Source organism: Protomyctophum bolini, assembly GCF_963924005.1.
Source record: "Protomyctophum bolini genome assembly, chromosome: 6".
Classification (NCBI taxonomy): Eukaryota; Metazoa; Chordata; class Actinopteri; order Myctophiformes; family Myctophidae; genus Protomyctophum; species Protomyctophum bolini.
Window position 1 is genome coordinate 45994063 of NC_137867.1, and position 22494 is coordinate 46016556.

At 44.8% G+C, this 22494-nt stretch overlaps 2 protein-coding genes across 2 annotated transcripts; both read left to right on the top strand.

The window, feature by feature from the left end:
* Positions 1-237: 237 nt before the first annotated feature.
* fgf5 (fibroblast growth factor 5) lies at positions 238-13410 on the top strand. The gene is made up of 4 exons (XM_080765331.1): positions 238-559; positions 1686-1800; positions 4689-4792; positions 12355-13410. The coding sequence occupies exons 1-4, from the start codon at positions 431-433 to the stop codon at positions 12763-12765; spliced, it is 759 nt and encodes a 252-aa protein (XP_080621457.1). The 5' UTR covers positions 238-430; the 3' UTR covers positions 12766-13410.
* An 8886-nt stretch (positions 13411-22296) lies between these two features.
* Positions 22297-22494, top strand: mrpl33 (mitochondrial ribosomal protein L33; the record flags this gene model as incomplete). Its single annotated transcript, XM_080766107.1, has 1 exon — positions 22297-22494. One exon carries the CDS (start codon positions 22297-22299, stop codon positions 22492-22494), a length of 198 nt encoding a protein of 65 aa, XP_080622233.1.

Genomic DNA, 22494 nt, shown 5'->3' on the forward strand with positions numbered 1-22494 from the left:
CATGCTTCAAGTCAAGGGAGGCAGCAGTGAGATCATTGCTGTTATAAATAGCAGGACAGGAGCGACGCGACGACTCTCTCTCTCTCTCTCTCTCTCTCTCTCTCTCTCTCTCTCTCTCTCTCTCTCTCGACTCGAGCGAGCCAACTGCAGCCAACCAACCAACCAACCAGCCATAATATAATAATATAATGCCCAGGAGCGAAGCTGCTGTTGCTGCTGCGCCGTCTGTCTGCATGCATGGGACCGGAGGACCGCATGCGTGTGCGTGCGTACTGCGTGCGTTCGCCGTTCGTACCAGTGGCGTTTATTATCTTGCGCACAGAAGCCGACGAGTCGACAGCATGCTATAGAAGGAGTCTGAGAAGTATTGGCCTAAACTAAAAAGTATAGGAATAGGAGCGAATTCTCCCGGAGTCCCGTCTGCGGAAGAATGAATGTTCCTCCTTATTGGTATATCGTCACCGTCGTCGCTCACTGGGTGATCTACGCCGTCGGAGGAGCAGCGGTGGGCCGGCGCAGGGTGGCCGAGAGCCGGGAGGCTGCGGGGGACGAAGAGCAGGTGACAGACAGACAGACTACCTATACTGCTGGGAGAAGTGGAGGGATTAGATATTGACATGTTAGCATAAAAGTATATCAAGGCCATAGAAATAGTATTGTTATGATGAATTGACAGTTTTTGTATTGTTGTTGTTCTTGAAATGTTGGCCTACTGTAATTCTGCCAACAGTTAATGAATACTTCAATCAATCAATCAATAAACCAATCAATAGTAGTGTAAGGCAAGCCTATACAAATTTGTTACAAGTAAAAAAGGGCCTGTTTTGTAGGCTAGCTTTTCTTTTAATTCGAGTAGACCTACAAAATATTGTAAAAAAAATAAAACAATTAGGCTACAGTATAGGCTGAAAGTATAGAAAAAGCAATGCAGAATTGTACCATTGATTTATTTTTGATTTGCGCAAAAATACCAGTAGGCTATATATATATATATATATATATATATATATATATATATATATATATATATAGGCCTATTTCAAAATTCTCAAACATTAAAAAAATGTCTGATCTGCAATTATCATGATTTTGTAATTATCTGCAGTAATTAGTAAGCATGTCAAATACTTGTAGGCCTATAAGTAAAAAGTATAGTATACTAAAAGTAAAAAACAACAACCCTCTGCCTCCAGGATAGGGTTAGATACAGTAGATTAAAGTGTCAAGCACAGTCAGCATTTTGATTACTGTAGCCCGCCTACAGCATGACTTGAGTAAATCTACTATAGTTCCTTTTCCCTTTGGTGTAGCGTTGTGTGGGGTGGCGTTGCGTGGATCAGCTGATCTTCATGAGTAAATGTACTCATAGTTACTTTCCCCCGTACGTGGGGTGGTGTGGTGGGGACCAGCTGATCTTCATGAGTACATGTACTCATAGTTACTTTCCCCCGTACGTGGGGTGGTGTGGTGGGGACCAGCTGATCTTCATGAGTACATGTACTCATAGTTACTTTCCCCCGTACGTGGGGTGGTGTGGCGGGGATCAGCTGATCTTCATGAGTAAATGTACTCATAGTTCCTTTCCCCCGTACGTGGGGTGGTGTGGTGGGGATCAGCTGATCTTCATGAGTAAATGTACTCATAGTTACTTTCCCCCCGTATACGTGGCGTGGCGTGGCGTCCAGGGGATCCGCTCCGGCCGCAGGGCGTGCAGGCTGTACTGCAGGGTGGGGATCGGCTTCCACCTCCAGATACACACCGACGGGAGAGTCAACGGCAGCCATGAACCCAACCCTCTGAGTGAGTTCACTCTGTCTGTCTGTCTGTGAACCCAACCCTCTGAGTGAGTTCACCCTGTCTGTCTGTCCGTCTGTCTGTCTGTCCGTCTGTCTGTCTGTCCGTCCGTCCGTCTGTCTGTCTGTCTGTCTGTCTGTCTGTCTGTCTGTCTGTCTGTCTGTCTGTCTGTCTGTCTGTCTGTCTGTCTGTCTGTCTGTCTGTCTGTCTGTCTGTCTGTCTGTGTGTCTGTCTGTCTGTCTGTGAACCCAACCATCTGAGTTCTGTCTGTGTCTGTCTGTGAACCCAACCATCTGAGTGAGTTCACTCTGTCTGTCTGTCTGTCTGTCTGTGAACCCAACCCTCTGAGTGAGTTCACCCTGTCTGTCTGTCTGTGAACCCAAACCTCTGAGTGAGTTCACCCTGTCTGTCTGTCTGTGAACCCAAACCTCTGAGTGAGTTCTGTCTGTCTGTCTGTGAACCCAACCATCTGAGTGAGATAGATCTTTATTTGTCATTGCAACGTGTACAACGGAATTAAAAGTGCCAACCAATCAGTGCATTATATCACAAAAACAACATACTGTACAAGCTAAAACAAAACACACATGACTTATTGTTATTGCACAACCCCAGCAGCACTAATGCACAAACATGTCATTTCAGCTGTTATCGCAGAACAAACCCTTATTGTACTGATATATTGATATATTGATAGCAGAGAAAAACTAAAATGTGTCGCAGCGACAGATCATTTTCTAGCAGCATTGAGTGCAACTATACCGCTGTGGGATAGAAGCTGTTACTGAATCTGTTGGTCTTGGACTTGATCACTCTGTGCCGTCTGCCTGATGGCAACAGTTCAAACAGTGAGTGAGCGGGGTGGGAAGTGTCTTTCATAATGTTCTGTCTGTCTGTGAACCCAACCATCTGAGTGAGTTCTGTCTGTCTGTGAACCCAACCATCTGAGTGAGTTCTGTCTGTCTGTGAACCCAACCATCTGAGTGAGTTCTGTCTGTCTGTGAACCCAACCATCTGAGTGAGTTCTGTCTGTCTGTGAACCCAACCATCTGAGTGAGTTCTGTCTGTCTGTCTGTCCAAACTTCGTACATTTTTGTATATCTTGTATTAAACAGAAAGTAAAAAAACAAGATATAAAAAACAGTAGAAACTTAGTTTGGTGACGCTCTCTATTATTGTCCGAATCAACTTAGTTTGCGTTTGTTTTGAAGTTGAAAACAAAACAAGTGATAAGAAGGTGGTCTTTGGAGGGACTGAAAACTTGCAACTATAAGGAAAAAGAAAGTTTAAAAGCCTTTATTGAAGAGGCTAGTTCATGATACCAGTTAAAAACTGGGATAAACTGCATTTCTTTTTTAAAGAAAAGACAAATAAAGAAACTGGATATTCACGATCCATAAAAGACGGTTTTAAACGTCATACACTCGCAGCTTTTCATTTAAGTTTGAGAGGTATGAAAATCACACCCGTGTGAAGTGAGGTGCGCTATATTAAATTCTAACTGATGTTGATTAGGTGATGTAATGGTGATGTAAAACAAACAGTGCAAACACAAACATTAAACGCCATGAACAATAAAGAGACAATATGACATAAACGAGTGACGACACATTACTTGGTTTCTTTCTACAGCACTGTAAATAGAGTGTAGCGGTGTGGCGGGCCGGCCTGTGGCGGGCCGGCCTGCCGGCGGGCCACCTGGTTGACGTGCCTCTCGTTTGTGTGGCTTAGAGGATGTTAGCAGGTACACTATTTGTGGAAGTGTGACAGGTGCAGTGGAACAGGAACGAGGATGTTTTGGATCGGTCTGTCGTGTGTGTGTGTGTGTGTGTGTGTTCTATGAAATTCCCTCTTAGGGCACGCTACTACTGTATATACAGTATAGCTCAGTGGTTACGGGTCCGTATAGGGCTAGTCTCTCATTGGCTTAGACTAGAGGGCAGAGGCCAGCCAATCGCTACTAGTACTCGGGGCTCGCATTGATCAGAGCTGATAAAAAAAATACGTTCTCTGTTTCCCATTTCGGGAAGGAACCCCTTTTGGTGTTTTAAGCATTATGTTTTACTTTATGTTTCTCCTTTATGATGAATTCCTGTTCTGTTCTTTGGCTATATAGAAGTGTCTAATTGTACGTCTCTAAATGTTTTGATGAATTGAACAACTTGTAAACAAGTCGTCCACTCACAGTTAACAGTCTTTGTATTGAGCTGTGCTTGAAATGTACTGTAATTCTGCAAACTGTTAATAAATATTTCAATCAATAAATTAAAAAGCTATTGAAAAATAGCAGATCTACAAGCTCATAGTGCCGCTCTACGAGCTTGTAGATCTGCAATTTTTTTTAAATAATGAAAATGTGGCGCAAATCTGTGAATATATATTCTTTCAGAGCAAACCTTTTTAACTCAAATCTTTGCTGGAAGGTCCCTCTGGAACAACATGTTTTCAGATGGGGGTCGGCTGCCAGAACCACTGACATTAGAAACATAGGGTTTATCAGAAAACTGTCAGGATTTAGAAGACATTTGTAGAATGGTCCTCAGGTCTAAATGGGTGAATGCTTTCCTGCCCCATGCAGGTGTCCTGGAGCTGTTCGCCGTGTCCCAGAGAGTCACCGGAGTCAGAGGGTTAATCTAATGCTTTCCTGCCCCATGCAGGTGTCCTGGAGCTGTTCGCCGTGTCCCAGGGATTCATCGGAGTCAGAGGGTTAATCTAATGCTTTCCTGCCCCATGCAGGTGTCCTGGAGCTGTTCGCCGTGTCCCAGGGAGTCATCGGAGTCATCGGGTTAATCGAATGCTTTCCTGCCCCATGCAGGTGTCCTGGAGCTGTTCGCCGTGTCCCAGGGAGTCATCTGAGTCAGAGGGTTAATCTAATGCTTTCCTGCCCCATGCAGGTGTCCTGGAGCTGTTCGCCGTGTCCCAGGGAGTCATCGGAGTCAGAGGCGTTCACAGCAACAGATTCCTGGCCATGAACAAGAGAGGCAGGCTCCACGCCACTGTGAGTGTTCCTCCCTTGACTATTTATTTACTCATCGGGCACATTTCTATACACGTTATTAGAAAATATTAGAAAGATATTCTGGAACGGTTTGGAAAGATGTCAATAATGACATGCCCAAAATACTATAGGCATGCCAGGGTTAAAGTGATTACATGGGATGAGCTCAAATATGCCCGCCTCACCCAGCAGCCTGGCTGTAGTAAACAGGCCGGCTGGCCTGCCAGTCAGTCAGCCAGCCAGCCAGCCAGCCAGCCAGTAAGTCAGCCAGTCAGCCAGCCAGCCAGCCAGTCAGCCAGTTAGCTAGTCAGCCAGCCAGCCATTGCAAAGTCATCTGTGGGGGACCTTGGCAGGCGTGTAGATAGAAGTGGTTCTCTATTAGCAGGTGTTAATGGAAGAGCAGATTAGACTCTAGTCTGTCTGGGCTGGGCTGGGCTGGGCTGGCATACACAGACCACTGGGCTGGGTTAATACACTTTTACCAGATGTTCCTGTTGATCTTGACCTTGACCTTGGTAGCACGGCTCCCCACTGTGAGTGAGTTTCTTGTGAGTGAGCTGCGGCGGTGGCTCAGCGGTAGAGTGGCCGGATGGGAACCGCAAGGTTGCCAGTTCGAACCCTGTGGGCTCCCCCAGAGTTAGTGTCAAAGTGTCCTTGAGCAAGACTCTGAACCCCTAAATGCTAATGATGTGCTGCTTGGTGCCTTGCATGGTTTCGGCCTACATCGGTGTATGAATGTGTGTGTGAATGGGTGAACGTAATGCACAATCTATGTAAAGCGCATTGGATAAAGGCGCTATGTGGTGGTAAGCCCTGTTTCGGTGGAAAATAGCCAATCTGAAAGCTCAATGCAATTAAATTTCATAGTTCATAACGTTCTGAAACAAGTTTCAAAATATGGATCAGAGACGTGCGTGGCATTTATTGCGACGATGCAGTGTTAATTTTGTTGACTAAGGCTAAGACTAAAGACTAAGTTGACTAAGAAGACTAAATAGGGGTGTGTTATTCAAAAGACTAAATCAAAGTAGTGTGGAAAAAAACTCTGCGACGAGGGTAAAGACAGAAAAACACAGCTCACAACAGGCCACATGTCAAAAATGCTTGACAATAATAAGAAGAAAGTCTAAATGTTTGGCAATTTTTGAAACATTTCCAAAGTTTCTCCAAAATCTTGGAAACATCAGATCTAAAAAATAAAAAAAATTGACCTAATTCCTCCTTTCATTGTCAATGTCAAATATATGAGACGTGTGGGGACAAAAGCTGTACATAGGAGCGGCTATATAGCGCCCCTCAAAAAGTGAAAGCGATACACAGACAGCCTCTACTCTGCCGTACTGTCAGAAACCACAGCCTGTGTCAGCTCAAAGGCCAAAACAATGACGTCGGTTCATCTGTTGTGTCTAGCTCCGCAGACTCCGCGGGCCTCGATCTCCCCTGAGTCAGAGAGAGAGAGAGAGAGAGAGAGAGAGAGAGAGAGAGAGAGAGAGAGACAAAGATAATGTTGATGCCCACAGAACAGAGCAGAACAGAACAGAGCAGAACAGAACAGAGCAGAACAGAACAGAGCAGAACTATCCATGAGTGTGTCTTCTCATGGTATACGCAGGGACGACACAGCATTATATCAGCTATTGCTTCGGTATTATGCAGCCGATGTAAACACTCACCCCCCCCCCTCCCCTAAAAATAACAGATCTACAAGCTCTCTCTCTCCCCCCCCCCCCCCTCCCCCCAAAAAAGAAAACAATAATCTGACACCATTGTTGGGGCTCTGGTTGGAGCTGGGAATGTGAAAAAAACAAGGCCAGAATGCGAGGACGAGTGCCTTGCAGTCAGAATGCGAGGACGAGTCGGTGCCATGCAGTCAGAACTGAACGGCGGACATGGGCGGCAATTAGGCCAGCTGTGGCGCTTCCATCGGCGCAGAATTAGGTGGGATTGACCTCGGCGAGCCGTCTACGGTTGCAACAGCACAGGCTCGTGGGGGGACGGGGGGGACGAGGGGGACGTGGGGCGACGGGGACAGGGGTCAGAAAAATAACAAGCCAGTGCCGCGGTCGCCCTGCAGACAAGCCCCCCGGGGGAGGTGGGGGGGGTGGGGGGGCCTCACGGCACGGCCGAGTGTCCGGTGACACGCTGTCTTCATCTCCTTGCGCCGTCTGTCATATTTAATATTTAGATGTTTTCACAGTGGCAATTTATTGCCCCAAATAATGGGGCGAGGAGACAGATGCACATTACGACCGTGACCTACCCCAGCAAGCCCATTGCAAACTTAATCTGTTGAGGGGGGTGTGGGGGGGGCGTCACTTGGATTTATTGAACAAACAGCGAGTGAATTGCTGCGGGGGAGTGGGCTGGTGGGGGGGGGGAGGGTATGGGGGGAGTGGTGTTCAAACAAAATGAGACGCCAGGAGAGAATGCTGGGAGGCCCAAAGACAATGGAGATGAACACTGGAAATGTGCATAATTATGTAAATACAGGTATATGGTTTTGTTTTGTTTTTTCTTGACATTATTATTTAGACTTACATTTCATTGGTTCAATGTTTAAAAAAAAAAAATACAATAAAATAAAAAGCGCGGACAGGCCATTTCCAACCTGGAAACAGTATCTTGGGTAGGCAAGGCAAAAGTGCTCCAAAAAATGTTCCAAAATAGCATAAATAGACGTCGCATCTTGACACATTGTGAGCTTGGAGATATGTTATTAATCATTATTTATTTAGCTTTTACTCAAAGCAAAGTAAACAAACGGGGCATATACAATACAATACCAAAAACAGATGAAATATGGAGGTTTCTGACCATGAAGACCAACAACGACCTGTTTTTAGTCCACCGACCGGGAACAGTGTTTATAGATATCTAGCTGTAAATCTCATGTTGTGTTTATAGCAGGCCCCTCACTCAAATATGCCCTTTGGGCAACTAGAAGGCAAACTCCACATGTCCCAACATTTTATTTACCTGCCATAGTGTCAACCCCTTACCCCTGTGTCGGATCAGTGGTTAGACTGGCATATTCGCCGATACCAATAAGACCCGATATATGACCAAATAAGGGCCGATCCGATACTTTTCCGATATACCGATACAGTATCGGGACATCTGTAAGAAATATCAAACGTTTGTCATTTTGCTCACGCTGTGCTGTCACAGCTTGCGACTGACCAGTTATTGTCTGTGGGTTCTGTATGATATCGATGTCTTCCGCGTGCTGTCATTTCTCGTCATCCGCAGGCGACACCCGGCACTCGCATTGAGGGGCAGACTGTTTCCGGAGGCCGACTGACAGTGTTCATGTTGTCGACTAAAACTATCAAAGCGGAATGAATACCTGATGACGAACCTGATTAATTAATTAATACCTGATGAAGAACCTGATGAATCAAGGCCTCTGCAGGGCGAAACGAGTTGTTCACCTGCGTTTTGTTCATTCTCATCGTAACACTTGGTTGCCCTCTGAAAATAGCCGATCTACAAGGTCACAACGTTTCGCACTGTGACACGTTGTGAGCTTGTAGATCGACTATTGTATTGTATTGCATTGTATTGTATTGTATTGTATTGTATTGTAGAGCTTGCAGATCGATTATTTTATTTTATTTATTTATTTTCACAAGAATTTTTATCCCACGATTTTGCAACCCATTTTTCACCCAGTGTCAATTATCGAATGTAATCCTGGGCGCTACACTTGCCGCTACACTACTCTGCCAACCTAGGGGGGGCAGCAGACAGACCTCATGCTTCCTCCTATGCATGAGGAGTCCAAGCTGCTTCTTTTCACCTGACGGGGGAGAGTTTCCCCGGCCGGACGTAGCGCGTGGAAGGAACACGTTTTTCCGACCAGTTCCTTTCCCCTCCATCAGGCTGGCCAGGGGGAGGTAGTTTAGTGACCAAGATTACTGCATGTTTTTTGTGAGGGTACCTACCCTAGAAGACACGGGGAGAACATGTGAGGGTACCTACCCGAGGGGACACGGGGAGAACATGCAAACTCCACACAGAGGGGCCCTTTCGCCAACCCCGCCTCGGGTATGGACGCAGAGGAGGGAACACGCCCCCAGCGCCCACAGCGTCCCCAGTGGGAATCGAACCCAGGACCTTCTAGCTGTGAGGCAGCAGCACTACCGACTGTGCCACCGTGCCCCCATATTACATTTTCTTTAGGTTTGAGAACGATTCAATTTTAAGTCACAAGGCGTCGCGTGCCGCTCACTATACGTTTGCGAGGCCTTCTGAGCTTGTAGATCTGCAATTTCCCCGCTATTTCGTTGCTTTGGGGCTTAACCCTGAGGATCATGGGAACGTTGGGTTTTAAAGAGTGTGACCAATCCGGCGGAGGTGGCAGGTGGTTCAACAGATGTGATTCCGCCCACGCAGAATGTGTGGAATCCACTTTGTTCGCGTCGAACTCTGCCCAAACGCAGCAGGAAGCCCTGCACGTCTGCACTTTATAGTGCACATGCCTTTGTTTATACAAGAATCTCTCACAGGGCTTAGGAGAGATTAATAAAAAATAACAATAAAAACCTATAGCGCTGCTTCCTCACCTAACTGCTTTACGGTTTGAGCTCGGTGTCAAGGGTCAGGATTAGAGTTAACATAAGGGAAATGGCTCATTTTGTGCGTGCGTGTGTGCGTGCGTGCGTGTGTGCGTGCGTGCGTGCGTGCGTGCGTATCAGAAGCTTGGTCAAATGCTGTACTAAAACATTGCACACCAACCCGTAGCCGCCATGTCACAGACACCGAGGACCCAGTGGTGAAAAGTAATCGCTTGTCGTAGTGTTAAAAAATATTCCAAAGCATCACACAATCGCATAATGCATATATATACTTTTACATTTGATATTGAACGTATAATTTAATTACAAAACGTGTGTACTCGTTACTCAAGTAACGTTTTGAATGCAGGACTTTAGCTTGTATACCAGAGACTTTCTACATTACTATACGTCATTGATACTTTTGCTTCTGAGTACTGCTTCCACCACTGCTGCTTTTTATTTCTAATCACTTGTCAAAACAGCCAAAAGGCCCAAAACAACAGCCAAAAAGGCCAAAAAACACACGCGGTGGGATTTAGGAATAACTTCAACGCTTTGCACTCTTCCTCTCCCGCCGCGGCGCCTTGACTTGTGACTGACACGTTGTTTACCGGAACTTAATGGCATCATTTTCTGCTATGCTGCACTCGTCAGCAAAGCAGAACCGCTTTGTTTTCCCAGAGCGGCAAGAGAAAAGGTTTATACAACGTCTCTATGGTCGGGGTGGAAAACCTCATATGTTCCAAAACTGTAAAGGATTAAACCCATTTAGGCCTGAGAAAAGATTCTATGAATGCCTTCTGAATCCCGACAGTTTTCTGAAAAACCCTATGTTTCTATTTCAGTCGTTCTATCGACCCCCAAAAATGTTAAATGTAATTGGCCGCCGACCCCCATCTGAAAATATGCTGTTCCATGGACCCCCCCCCCCAGAAGCAAAGATTTGGGTTAAAAGCGTATATATATACAGTATACTCAACGTTCACTCAAATCTTTGAATATACATTCAAAGATTTGCGACACATTTTCGCGATTGTTCAGAAATAGCAGACCTATAAGGTCGTGAGCTTGTAGATCTGCTATTTTTCAATAGCTAAAGCATTAACATAATGCTAGAAACACCAAAAGAGGTTCCCGTACTGAATCGATTAAACAAATAAAAAAAGACTTTCGATACGCTGTGGTATGAAAAAGTACGGCGTTCATTTACGGGGGTGAAAAAAAACTAACTCAAAAAGATGAAATATGGAGATAAGAGTATTCTTCCTGACAGCAACAACAGCAATAAGGTCTTATGGCCGGGAACAGGCAGATATCCCACGCTACACACACACACATTATAGTTTCCCACCAGGAGTATTTTTAGCAGCTAAACAACAGGGAACATTCAACAAATATCTGAATCTCAAAGGATGACATTGAGTTATGGGTTTTGCGCGGCGCATGACAGTACTGTATATGTACTGTATATTATGTACTGTATGCTGCATCGGTGCAGCAGCCCGACATGGTTACGGAACGGTACGGCCGACGTTTACGAGACCTTGGAATATGGACCCGAAAGTAGAACGCTCTTAAAGCTGGGCTCCGTAAACCTTTCTGTCCTATACCTGGTATTCGGAAGCCAGGTCTCCCTCGCAACAGACCCAGCGTTCTATACCTACCGCTCAGACAAGAGGCCATCCCACTCTAAATACAATTTATAACTCAGGCATTTGGCAGATGTAATCTAGAGTGATTTACTGTAAGCACGGTATGAACGTAAGATTTACAGTAAGCAAGGTAAATGTAAACGCATGTAACATCAGATGAAGAGAGACTCCGTATATTGCCTCAGTAATCTAGGATCATTAAACCAAGAATCTAAACGGTACAGTTTAACAAATACATCTACAAAGTATCTTTTGTGATCTTTGTAGAAGTGGCCTCAGGTTAAGTTGGAGTGAGGCCAGGAGACCAAACATCTTACAATTTACAGGTTAGGCATTTAGCAGACACTCTTAACAGTTAACGTAATCCAGAGCGATTTACAGTAAGCAAGAACAAAAACATGGTAATTACATCAAATACATAAAACTATAGTCCTCATGAATAAGCTAAGAACCTAACAGTGGCATATCTATAGAATGAAGCTATGCATAGATACACTATAGAGTGCTATGTCTACATAAAATGCTATCCAAGTTACATGAGCTGGGCCTATGCATACGCCTGTATAAGGTCGTAGAGGCTATAGGGCTAAGATGGAGTCTGAAGAGGTGGGTTTTCAGACTACGGCGGAAGATTGGGAGTGAGTCTGCAGTTCTGATTGCAAGGAGAAGTTCAAGTGCATTCCATAGTTTTGGAGCCAGAAGGGAGAAAAGTCTGTGTGTGTGTGTGTGTGTGTGTGTGTGTGTGTGTGTGTGTGTGACACACACACACAATTTTCTCCCTTCTGGCTCCAAAACTGTGCGTGCGTGCGTGCGTGCGTGCGTGCGCGTGCACATACTGTAGAGCCGTGCCATTGCACTGGATTCACACGCAACTCACTGTCACCAGTGCAGATCCCTCCCCATGATGCAGTGCTTCATGCGGCCGGTGCAGAGGAGAACATAGAGGCCATTTATTTATGTTTCTATGCCATGAAGGTAATTATCTAACCCTGTGGTCCACAGGACAAAGCACAGGCTTACGTTACATGCTACACTGAAAAATCCTGTTCCCTCCACGCGCTATACAGTACGTCCGGCTGGGGAAACAACATGCATGTACTGTAAGGAAGCATGAGGTCAGTCCGCCCCCCCCCCCCCCCCCCCCCCAAGTGTAGCGCCCAGGATTACATTAGATAATTGACACTGGGTGAAAAAATGGGTTACAAAATTCATGGGATAAAAAGTATAAAATAAATAAAAAATAAAGATCTGTGACACTAAACAGGGAGACGGAAGATGCTTGGGGTTCGAGTGTTTTGTTATATATCTTTTTAAACATACGACATTTCTCCCCTTTTTGGTTTATGTCCAGGAGTGGTTCACGGACGACTGCAAGTTCCGCGAGCGCTTCCAGGAGAACAGCTACAACACGTACGCCTCGGCGCGCCACATGAACCACCGGACGGGCCGCCAGTGGTTCGTGGCGCTCAACAAGCGCGGCAAGGCCAAGATGGGCTCCAGCCCGCGGGTCAAGTCCCAGCACGTCTCCACGCACTTCCTCCCCCGGGCGGGCGGCGTGCGTGAGCAGAGCCCGCAGCGCGGCTTCACCGTGGCGGACAGCCGGGGCGCCACCAGGGACAGGCGGAAAAACCCGCCGGTGCAGCCGGCGCCGAAACCAACGACCCCGCCGGCCAAACCTGGCGTCTCAGCGGTCAGCATCCAGGGCGGCGCGGGGGCGCGGCGTGCCGAGTTCAAGTATTGGCCCAAATATCGATTTGGATAGAGCAGTTACTCTCAGCCTTAATGATATGGATAGAGCAGTTACTCTCAGCCTTAATGATATGGATAGAGCAGTTACTCTCAACCTTAATGATATGGAAAGAGCAGTTACTCTCAGCCTTAATGATATGGAGGTTTGATATGCGTTGTTAGGCCATGGACCCGGTTTTTATTTTCTTGTTCTTTTAATCTCTGGGACCCCATGCAGTCTTATGCTGAAAGTGATCTTCTGTGAGAGTGTTGTACGAAGGGAAGCAACTCTCCGAGTCACAGACGTGTAGCTCCTCCATGGGGAACAACCGGTACGGAGACGCGCATCTATGGACAGGATACGGGATTTATCTGAGAGATCGGACTGATACGTGGACTCTTTGTAATCGTCACAAGCATTCCAGTTACGTGGTTTGACAAGCTGTGTGCTGAAGAATAAACCCCAAAAGGGGCTTTCAGATGGAAGTTGAAAATGTTCAACATTCAATATTTCTATATATTTTGTGTTTATCTTTTCCAGAATCGAGACCCAAACATAGAAAAAGAAAGAAAGAAAAAGACACAGATGTAGGCTACATATACTGTACATAATATGAGAGTACAGACGGGGTGAGTTTAATTACATTTTCATTCAGAAACATTATAAATGTGACCATAGTTCATGCTTTTCCAGACCATGGAGACTCAAAAAAGTACTTATCTAACTTGATCAGTGCGATCCATATAAAAGTGCAAATATATTGTGTTTAAAGTGACTTTTCTGTTTACTAAAGAAACCATTACTGAACAAACACTCAATGCTTACTATCATTTATCACTCATTTTATCAAAATAACTATATCACATACAACAGGATTTCTCAAAGGGGGCGGAAGTACCGCTCAAGGAAATAATGTTGACGCTTTACAAATCTGTTTACATTCTCCTTGTATGAAACAAGTGTTGTGATTGGTAGAATATTGTATCCAGGGAAAATACTGTACATCTGACGAATACAGGCATACACTCTCTGCCTTAGGTTGTGACCAGGCTTTTCTCTCTGTCTTAGGTTGTGACCAGGCTTTTCTCTCTGCCTTAGGTTGTGACCAGGCTTTTCTCTCTGTCTTAGGTTGTGACCAGGCTTTTCTCTCTGCCTTAGGTTGTGACCAGGCTTTTCTCTTTGCCTTAAGTTGTGACCAGGCTTTTCTCTCTGCCTTAGGTTGTGACCAGGCTTTTCTCTCTGCCTTAGGTTGTGACCAGGCTTTTCTCTTTGCCTTAAGTTGTGACCAGGCTTTTCTCTCTGCCTTAGGTTGTGACCAGGCTTTTCTCTCTGTCTTAGGTTGTGACCAGGCTTTTCTCTCTGCCTTAAGTTGTGACCAGGCTTTTCTCTCTGGCTTAGGTTGTGACCAGGCTTTTCTCTCTGCCTTAGGTTGTGACCAGGCTTTTATCTCTGCCTTAAGTTGTGACCAGGCTTTTATCTCTGCCTTAGGTTGTGACCAGGCTTTTCTCTCTGCCTTAAGTTGTGACCAGGCTTTTATCTCTGCCTTAGGTTGTGACCAGGCTTTTCTCTCTGTCTTAGGTTGTGACCAGGCTTTTCTCTCTGCCTTAGGTTGTGACCAGGCTTTTCTCTTTGCCTTAAGTTGTGACCAGGCTTTTCTCTCTGCCTTAGGTTGTGACCAGGCTTTTCTCTCTGCCTTAGGTTGTGACCAGGCTTTTCTCTCTGCCTTAGGTTGTGACCAGGCTTTTCTCTCTGGCTTAGGTTGTGACCAGGCTTTTCTCTCTGCCTTAGGTTGTGACCAGGCTTTTCTCTCTGGCTTAGGTTGTGACCAGGCTTTTCTCTCTGCCTTAGGTTGTGACCAGGCTTTTCTCTCTGGCTTAGGTTGTGACCAGGCTTTTCTCTCTGCCTTAGGTTGTGACCAGGCTTTTCTCTCTGCCTTAGGTTGTGACCAGGCTTTTCTCTCTGCCTTAGGTTGTGACCGGGCTTTTCTCTCTGCCTTAGGTTGTGACCAGGCTTTTCTCTCTGGCTTAGGTTGTGACCAGCCTTTTCTCTCTGTCTTAGGTTGTGACCAGGCTTTTCTCTCTGCCTTAGGTTGTGACCAGGCTTTTCTCTCTGCCTTAGGTTGTGACCAGGCTTTTCTCTCTGCCTTAGGTTGTGACCAGGCTTTTCTCTCTGTCTTAGGTTGTGACCAGGCTTTTCTCTCTGCCTTAGGTTGTGACCAGGCTTTTCTCTCTTTCTTAGGTTGTGACCGGGCTCTTCTCTCTGCCTTAGGTTGTGACCAGGCTTTTCTCTCTGCCTTAAGTTGTGACCAGGCTTTTCTCTCTGTCTTAGGTTGTGACCGGGCTCTTCTCTCTGCCTTAGGTTGTGACCAGGCTTTTCTCTCTGCCTTAAGTTGTGACCAGGCTTTTCTCTCTGGCTTAGGTTGTGACCAGGCTTTTCTCTCTGCCTTAGGTTGTGACCAGGCTTTTCTCTCTGCCTTAGGTTGTGACCCAGGCTTTTCTCTCTGCCTTAAGTTGTGACCAGGCTTTTCTCTCTGCCTTAAGTTGTGACCAGGCTTTTCTCTCTGTCTTAGGTTGTGACCAGGCTTTTCTCTCTGCCTTAAGTTGTGACCAGGCTTTTCTCTCTGTCTTAGGTTGTGACCAGGCTTTTCTCTCTGTCTTAGGTTGTGACCAGGCTTTTCTCTCTGCCTTAGGTTGTGACCAGGCTTTTCTCTCTGCCTTAGGATGTGACCAGGCTTTTCTCTCTGCCTTAGGATGTGACCAGGCTTTTCTCTCTGCCTTAGGATGTGACCAGGCTTTTCTCTCTGCCTTAGGATGTGACCGGGCTCTTCTCTCTGCCTTAGGTTGTGACCAGGCTTTTCTCTCTGTCTTAGGTTGTGACCAGGCTTTTCTCTCTGCCTTAGGTTGTGACCAGGCTTTTCTCTCTGTCTTAGGTTGTGACCAGGCTTTTCTCTCTGCCTTAAGTTGTGACCAGGCCTTTGCCTTTGCAGATGTGACTACTTACAGTAGACCCTTACCTCTAGACTTACTAAAACAGACAGTTGCACAGCATTGTTTAGATTAGGTTATTAACTCATAGAATGCTGAAAGCGTTTTTAAACGTTTTATTATAGCCACCCCTAAGAAGCGCATAACGTTTTTATACGTTTTATGGTCCAAAAAACGTTTTTTTATTGATTACTATAGTTCAACTATATTTGCGCCCGGACAACTCATAATGTAACACCGATCGGCTCTAAAAAGAGTTAAAACCCCCCCCTGCTGAAAAGAGGTGTTGGTCTGAGAAGCGTCTGGCACCGCCTATTGGTTGGTCTATGCGAGGACGTACGACGTATTGGAGACGGCCGTCCGGCATAGACCAACGCAGATGTCAGGGGATCTAAAATGGATGGGACAATGCTCTTGTTTGTGTGAATACACTCGATTCCCCCTCCCCTCCTGTTTCTACATGGTTTCTCCCGAGGGAGAATGGTGGGGGGGGGGGTCTCTTCCTCTTGGATCGCATTGGCAGTTCCCCCCCCACTCCCGAGTCCCCACTGCTTTCAACTGCAAGGCTTGCACTCTCATTCTCGGAACAAGATACAACGCGATTTGCTCTCTGCCCGTATATAAACCTGCAACGATCGGCATTTGATTTCATAACGTAACGTTTGCCAGACACATGTGGAGTTAGTCATGGACAGATTGCACATCATTATCGAGGGCCCGCCATGATACGTTGGTCGCTGATCGCAAGCCGTACTGCTGCTGCGCTGCTCGCATCCAACCATCCAATCCATCCCCCTTTCTCGTTACAACAGGCTATTATAAACTCACCGTCGAGCAGCCTGCCCTGCACCTAATGTGATAAAATGAACGGCAGGACAAAATCGGATCGATTATTATCTGTCTATCAGCAACATACGGGTGTTTGTCTTGCAACGACAGGTGGTGCTTTCTCGTTTTTTTTCTTCCAAATACGTTGACGTGCTGCTTCTGCTGCTGCCGCATCCATCTCGTTGTTTTTCTTGTTGTTTTTTTTCCCAAACATGTCCAGACACAATCCGATCCAGTCTCGCGTCTCACCTTATAGATACGCGAGACTGGATCGATGAGGTTAGTGGTATGTCTGGACATGTTTGGAGCGGCACACGACAATCGACAATAATGTTGATTATGCAAGATCATTTCCTCAAAGCCTAGTTGCCCCCCCCCCGTTACTGCGATTGTTTGTAGCTCGAATCACAGAATGAGTTCAATGAGCGTAGGGAGAGGGCACATATGGGGCTACGATTGAAGAAAGTTTCCAAGTCCGTTTTATGATCAGATAATGTGCATCAAGACTCTCTGCTTTCATAAGAAAAAAACTAATACTGTAATTGCGAATGCAATGAGCACTTACTATGAGACCTAGCAGATCACGTCTGTCTGTCTGTCTGTGTGTGTGTGTGTGTGTGTGTGTGTGTGTGTGTGTCTGTCTGTCCCGCTTACTGTATATGTGGACCTGGCCCTTTTGTGCCCATATATGGAGCTGAGTGATTTGTGAGTCATGGTGACATGAGTGTGATGGCGTGGTCCTGCTTTGGGGACTCCTTATATGGTTATGGCTGAGTCATGGTGACATGAGTGTGATGGCGTCTTTTGTGACCATATATGGAGCTGGCGTGGTCCAAGCACTAACTATGACACCCTGCAGATCATGTCTGTAATTTATTCTAATTGTTATTGCAATTTACGATCTGCGTTCGCCTTCCGCGTTCGCGCGTCTTACTCGTAATAATAAAAATCACACCCCTGTGAAGTGAGCAGTGCAATGTTGTGAAGTGAGCAGTGCAACATTGCACTGCTCACTTCACTGGGGTGTGATTTCTATTATTATTACAGTATTAGTATTTTTCTTATGAAAGCAGAGAGTATTCTGTTTCATACGGTATATAGTATGTACATGTCGCTATAGGCCTTATTTTGTGAATATTTAGTTGTTAGGTCCATGCTCTCTAAAATTATCTTTTTCAGAGAACTTTAGAGATGGCATGGGCCTGAATAACTATTATTCACAAAATAAGGCCTATAGCGACATGTACATACTATATACCGTATGAAACAGTCGACTCTCTGCTTTCATAAGAAAAATACTAATACTGTAATAATAATAAAAATCACACCCCTGTGAAGTGAGCAGTGCAATTGCACTGCTCACTTCACAGGGGTGTGATTTTTCTGGGTGGTATTTTTCTTATGAAAGCAGAGAGTCTACTGTTTCATACGGTATATAGTATGTACATGTCGCTATAGGCCTTATTTTGTGAATAATAGTTCTTCGGGTCCATGCCTTCTCTAAAGTTCTCTGGTGGGCGCAAGCTGCATTCAATAGCCAATTAGTGACAAACTGTATATGTGTACAATGTGTACTGTTTTCCTCCTAAAAGTAGACATTCAGGGCTTTCATTCGGTATATGGTTTGTATAGGATATTATTTGTGCTCAATTTTATATCGGTCTTTTGAACTAAAAAAACTGAACTGAAATGTCTGTCAACTTCAGGCCTCCATATCTCTGTTGTTTTTTTTCACAAGCAGCGTGCAGGCAAAAGCAGGTGTTAGAAAAAGGTCAATATCTCCAGAATGGAAGATGGTAGAATCATAAATTTTTTTTTAAATTGAAGTGGACAAGTTGGGCTTTCTTTTTATTTATGCGATTGTGATTCTCGCTATAAGAGGCCCCTCGCTGTGGGCCCCCCAAAAAGTTCAAAAAGCCCATGTTAAGCCTTCAGCACCAGTAAGCCATGGTCCGCTAGAACCTGTAGCAGTTAAAGTGTTAAGGATCCCCATTAGTCTACACTGCAGTGGAGACTGATGTTGGTGAACAAACACACAGACCTAGAGAACAAAATTCATATTAACAGTCAAATTAAAAGAAAAAACTGATTTGTCTGTCCCAAAATACCAAAAAATAACAACCTATCTTTCTGACTATTGCTGCCTTAAGTTTCCTCTTCAAACTAAATATAGGCCTATTTCTTGTTAGAGTCAAATGTGGGGGGAGCACACGCCAGTATATGCAACAGCTCTGTACATGACTGTTTTCTTAAGTGCATTGGTTTTGGGCAGAGGAAAAGTAAAGTGACCATTTAGTGCACGTCTAGTATTATAAGAATGTCTTTCATTTGCAGGTAATAGCTGTAGAAACAAACTGAAGGGTTTCTGTGAGGAATGCACATTCTTTAAAAAACTGAATACGGCTGTATGGTATGCCAGTCTTTCATTCACCCTCATCCATGACAACCATGGCATGCATATAGCATCCACACTAGTCCTGACTCCTGACAGAGCAATGAAGTGCTGGTCTTGCCGCCTTGTTCTGAGCAAGCTGAAGTTTACTAAGTCCTTGCTTTGATGCACTATAGACCAGATAACAGGACAGATTTGACAGGACTAGAGATTGTATGACTAGTCAGGCTGATTGTTGTATTAGTTAGCAGTATGAGCACTCCTTCTAATGACATAGATGCCATTACTCATCCTCACCACTGTATCATTGATCCGAGTGGACCGTGACTGCAGTGTTTCGTCAATAGTGACACCCTAACAGTTTAACTTATTTAACCTGCTCAATCCTAGCACCCTGCAAAGAGAGGCTTACTTTCTGATCTGTCCTTTTGATACAGAGACAGTCATGAAAATGAATTGCACAGGCAGTCTCTTCACATACTAGAGCATGTAAATATGAAATAAATGCTTAAACATGTAGCTATAGGTGTAATGTTGGAGTCCCATTGAGTCCATGAGACGAGATTCTACATATCTTCTAAATCATGAGTTTTCAGAAAAACCCGTTTCTATATCGGAGCATTTCATGTCAAAGATTATACGTAATTGGCCTGTCGACCCCCATTTGAAAATGTGTTGTTCCAGTGACCCCCCCCCCCCCCCCCCCCCAGAAGTTAAGCACGTTTGCTGTGAAAGAATATATATTGAAAGATTTGCACACGTTTTCACGATCTTTCAAAAATTGCAGATCTACAAGCTCGTATAGCAGCACTCTGTGCCGCGCTATGAGCTTGTAGATCTGCTATTTTTCAATAGCTTTAAGTTAAAAAAATGGTTAAAGTGGTTAAAAGCTATAAGGTGACACACAGATGCCTTTCCAGGTTTTAACGGGTTCACTATGAATCCTCTTGTTCACGGAGGGAGAGCAGGGTATGGCATTCAAAGCAAGCGGTGGAGGTTCGTTCAGCTTCTCCTGCGTGGGGCAGCTGTTGGGGATCAGCGGGGGAAAACTGTCCATCAAAACTATATTGTTTCAGCAGCCGGCTGTCACCCCGAAAAATCCCCAAGTCCTGACCTTATACGACAATTCCTCCCAGGAGGAGCCACACGTCGGCGGGGAGAAAGTCAAGACGCCTCCCTCGCAGGAGCAGATCTGTGTTGGCGGAAGGTTCGGGACCGCGGGGTTAGTTAGACCTGTCCTGAGGCCGATTCTAAACAAAATGTCTTCTAAATCCTAATAGTTTTCTGAAATACCTATGTTTCTGTATCGGTGGTGCTCAATATTTCATGTCAAGGACCCCTAGAATTATGTATTTGGCCACCGACCCCCAAATGAAAATATCCCTAGATGCAAAGATTTGAGTTAAAAACTGAAAGAATATATATTCAAAGATTTGAGGCACATTTTCACGATTTTTCAAAAATAGCAGACCTACAAGCTCGTAGCGCGGCACCGAGCTTGTAGATCTGCTATTTTTCAATAGCTAAAGTATAGCATAATCCTTAAAACACCAAAAGGGGTTCCCGGCTCCGCCCAAAATGGGCTAAAACAAAGTGTAGAGGGGACGACATTTTTCTCAATCCCCCTGAGCCCTATATATACAGTATATATACTTCACTATGTAGTGAACATACAGTATAGGCCAGGGGTTCTCAAGCGTTTTTGTGCCAGGGTCCACACGGACCCACAAATGTTCGCCAACCTTAATGCATGTTCGCGGACAAACGGGACTTTGGATCTATGGGCAGTCCCCGTCTAAACGGCCTGTTGGAAATATAGAGGTGGTGTGTGGAGCACTGCATGGGAAGGAAGACGGATGACATAAATTGTGCATTTATATAGTGCTTTACAGCATATTGTGCACGCAGATTGAGCCACTGCCGTCCCATAGAGCCCTGATACACGTCTGCATACAGTAGATGTATTGTGTACGCACACACAATCTAATTGACAGTACTCCGTTGCATCGATCATGGTTCTTAACATCAAAACATGCTTTAGCTGCAGTTGGGATTAGTTTTTTATATATATATATAATTGTTTTGTTTCTTTTAGTTTGCCTTTGTTATACATTTCTGTCACAAATGTCCCAAAAGGGATATTTGTTTTCTATTGAGATTTATTTTTATAAAAAACGTAAATGTATGAAGTAAAATTATAATGTGATATGAATATTACAAATAAATATATCTTAGTGTTTGGCAAAGCTGAATATCTTAATATATGAATGTGCGAGTGGATTTTGTCTATACACAGCGTTGCTGCATTCGTAAAGGGAGACGTTGCATAATGCGTTGCACGTTAATCGGACAAATCTTGAATGCGGTTGTCGCGGTGTCACCGCAGTGTCACGCAAAAAGGAATTAGTTGCACCCAACAAAAAAAACGAATGTATTTACACTCAAAGAGTTACAGTAAAAACCTATTCTGGGTGGGAACCCCTTTTGGTGTTTTAAACAAATAAGCATTATGTTATACTTTAGCTTTTTAATTCTACTTTAATTTTTTTTGAAAGATTGTGAAAATGTGGCGCAAATCTTTGAATATATATTCTCTCAGAGTGTTTTTTAACTCAAATGTTTTGCTTCTAAGATGTTCCTGGAACAACATATTTTCAGATGGGGCTCAGCGGCTAATTGCATATAATTGTTGGGGTCCTTGACATGAAATATTGAGAACCGCTGACATAGAAACATGGGTTTTTTTCAGAAAATTGTCGATGCGCTGCGGCGCGTTGTGAGCTTGTAGATCGGCTATTTTCAGCATGCAACCAAGTGTAAAATGACTTATACTGGATCTCTTGTCCACTATAGTCCCTTCCTAACATTTTAGTATAGTTTTTGTTTGTCAATATATTTAGTCTTATAGTTTTAGTCACCATAGCTTAGTTTCCATTTAGTTTTTGCCAGTGAAAAAAGGTAGTTGACGAACATTTTTCGTCTTAGGTTTAGTCGACGAAAACAACACTGGAACATCTGCACACTTGTTTTCAGAGCTCCGACATACTTAATTATACGGCAAGAAGTCGCAACGGGCGATATTGCAGTCGTTGTACCGCATGCAGTGACGACAAGAGAGCTGAGCAAATCTCCATATATGGAGTAACCTGATGACATAACTTCATAGCCTGGACTCTATATTTGGGCACGGCTGACACGGCACAGGCAGAGCAGACAGACAGACATAAAGAGATCTCCATATAGGCATACAATGGACACAGACAGAGAATTGTCAGTGTGACCTTAAAGATATAGTGGAGAACTTGTATTATCTGTTCTCAAGCTGAGCGTCGAGGAGTTATTGAAGTACTGTAAACAAAGATGTTTCTAACTGCTGTAAATTTGGCGAAGGCGAAGTCCAAGACGTTGCTGGTGCAGATGATGAGCGCCGCCGGGACCGGCTACGTCTTCAACACCAAGAGGAATCGCCTCACGGAAAAACTGGTGTTGCGTAAACACGATCCCATTGTGAACAAGCACGTCCTGTTCTTTGAGAAGAGGAAGATCAGATCGGTTTAA

What these genes read in the sequence shown, in the direction of transcription:
- fgf5 (XM_080765331.1), top strand. Translation starts at nt 431, where the DNA reads ATGAATGTTCCTCCTTATTGGTATATCGTCACCGTCGTCGCTCACTGG. An exon ending in CCATGAACCCAACCCTCTGA is followed by an intron (nt 1,801 to 4,688) that starts GTGAGTTCACTC and finishes TGCCCCATGCAG; the next exon opens with GTGTCCTGGAGCTGTTCGCC. An exon ending in GAGGCAGGCTCCACGCCACT is followed by an intron (nt 4,793 to 12,354) that starts GTGAGTGTTCCT and finishes GTTTATGTCCAG; the next exon opens with GAGTGGTTCACGGACGACTG.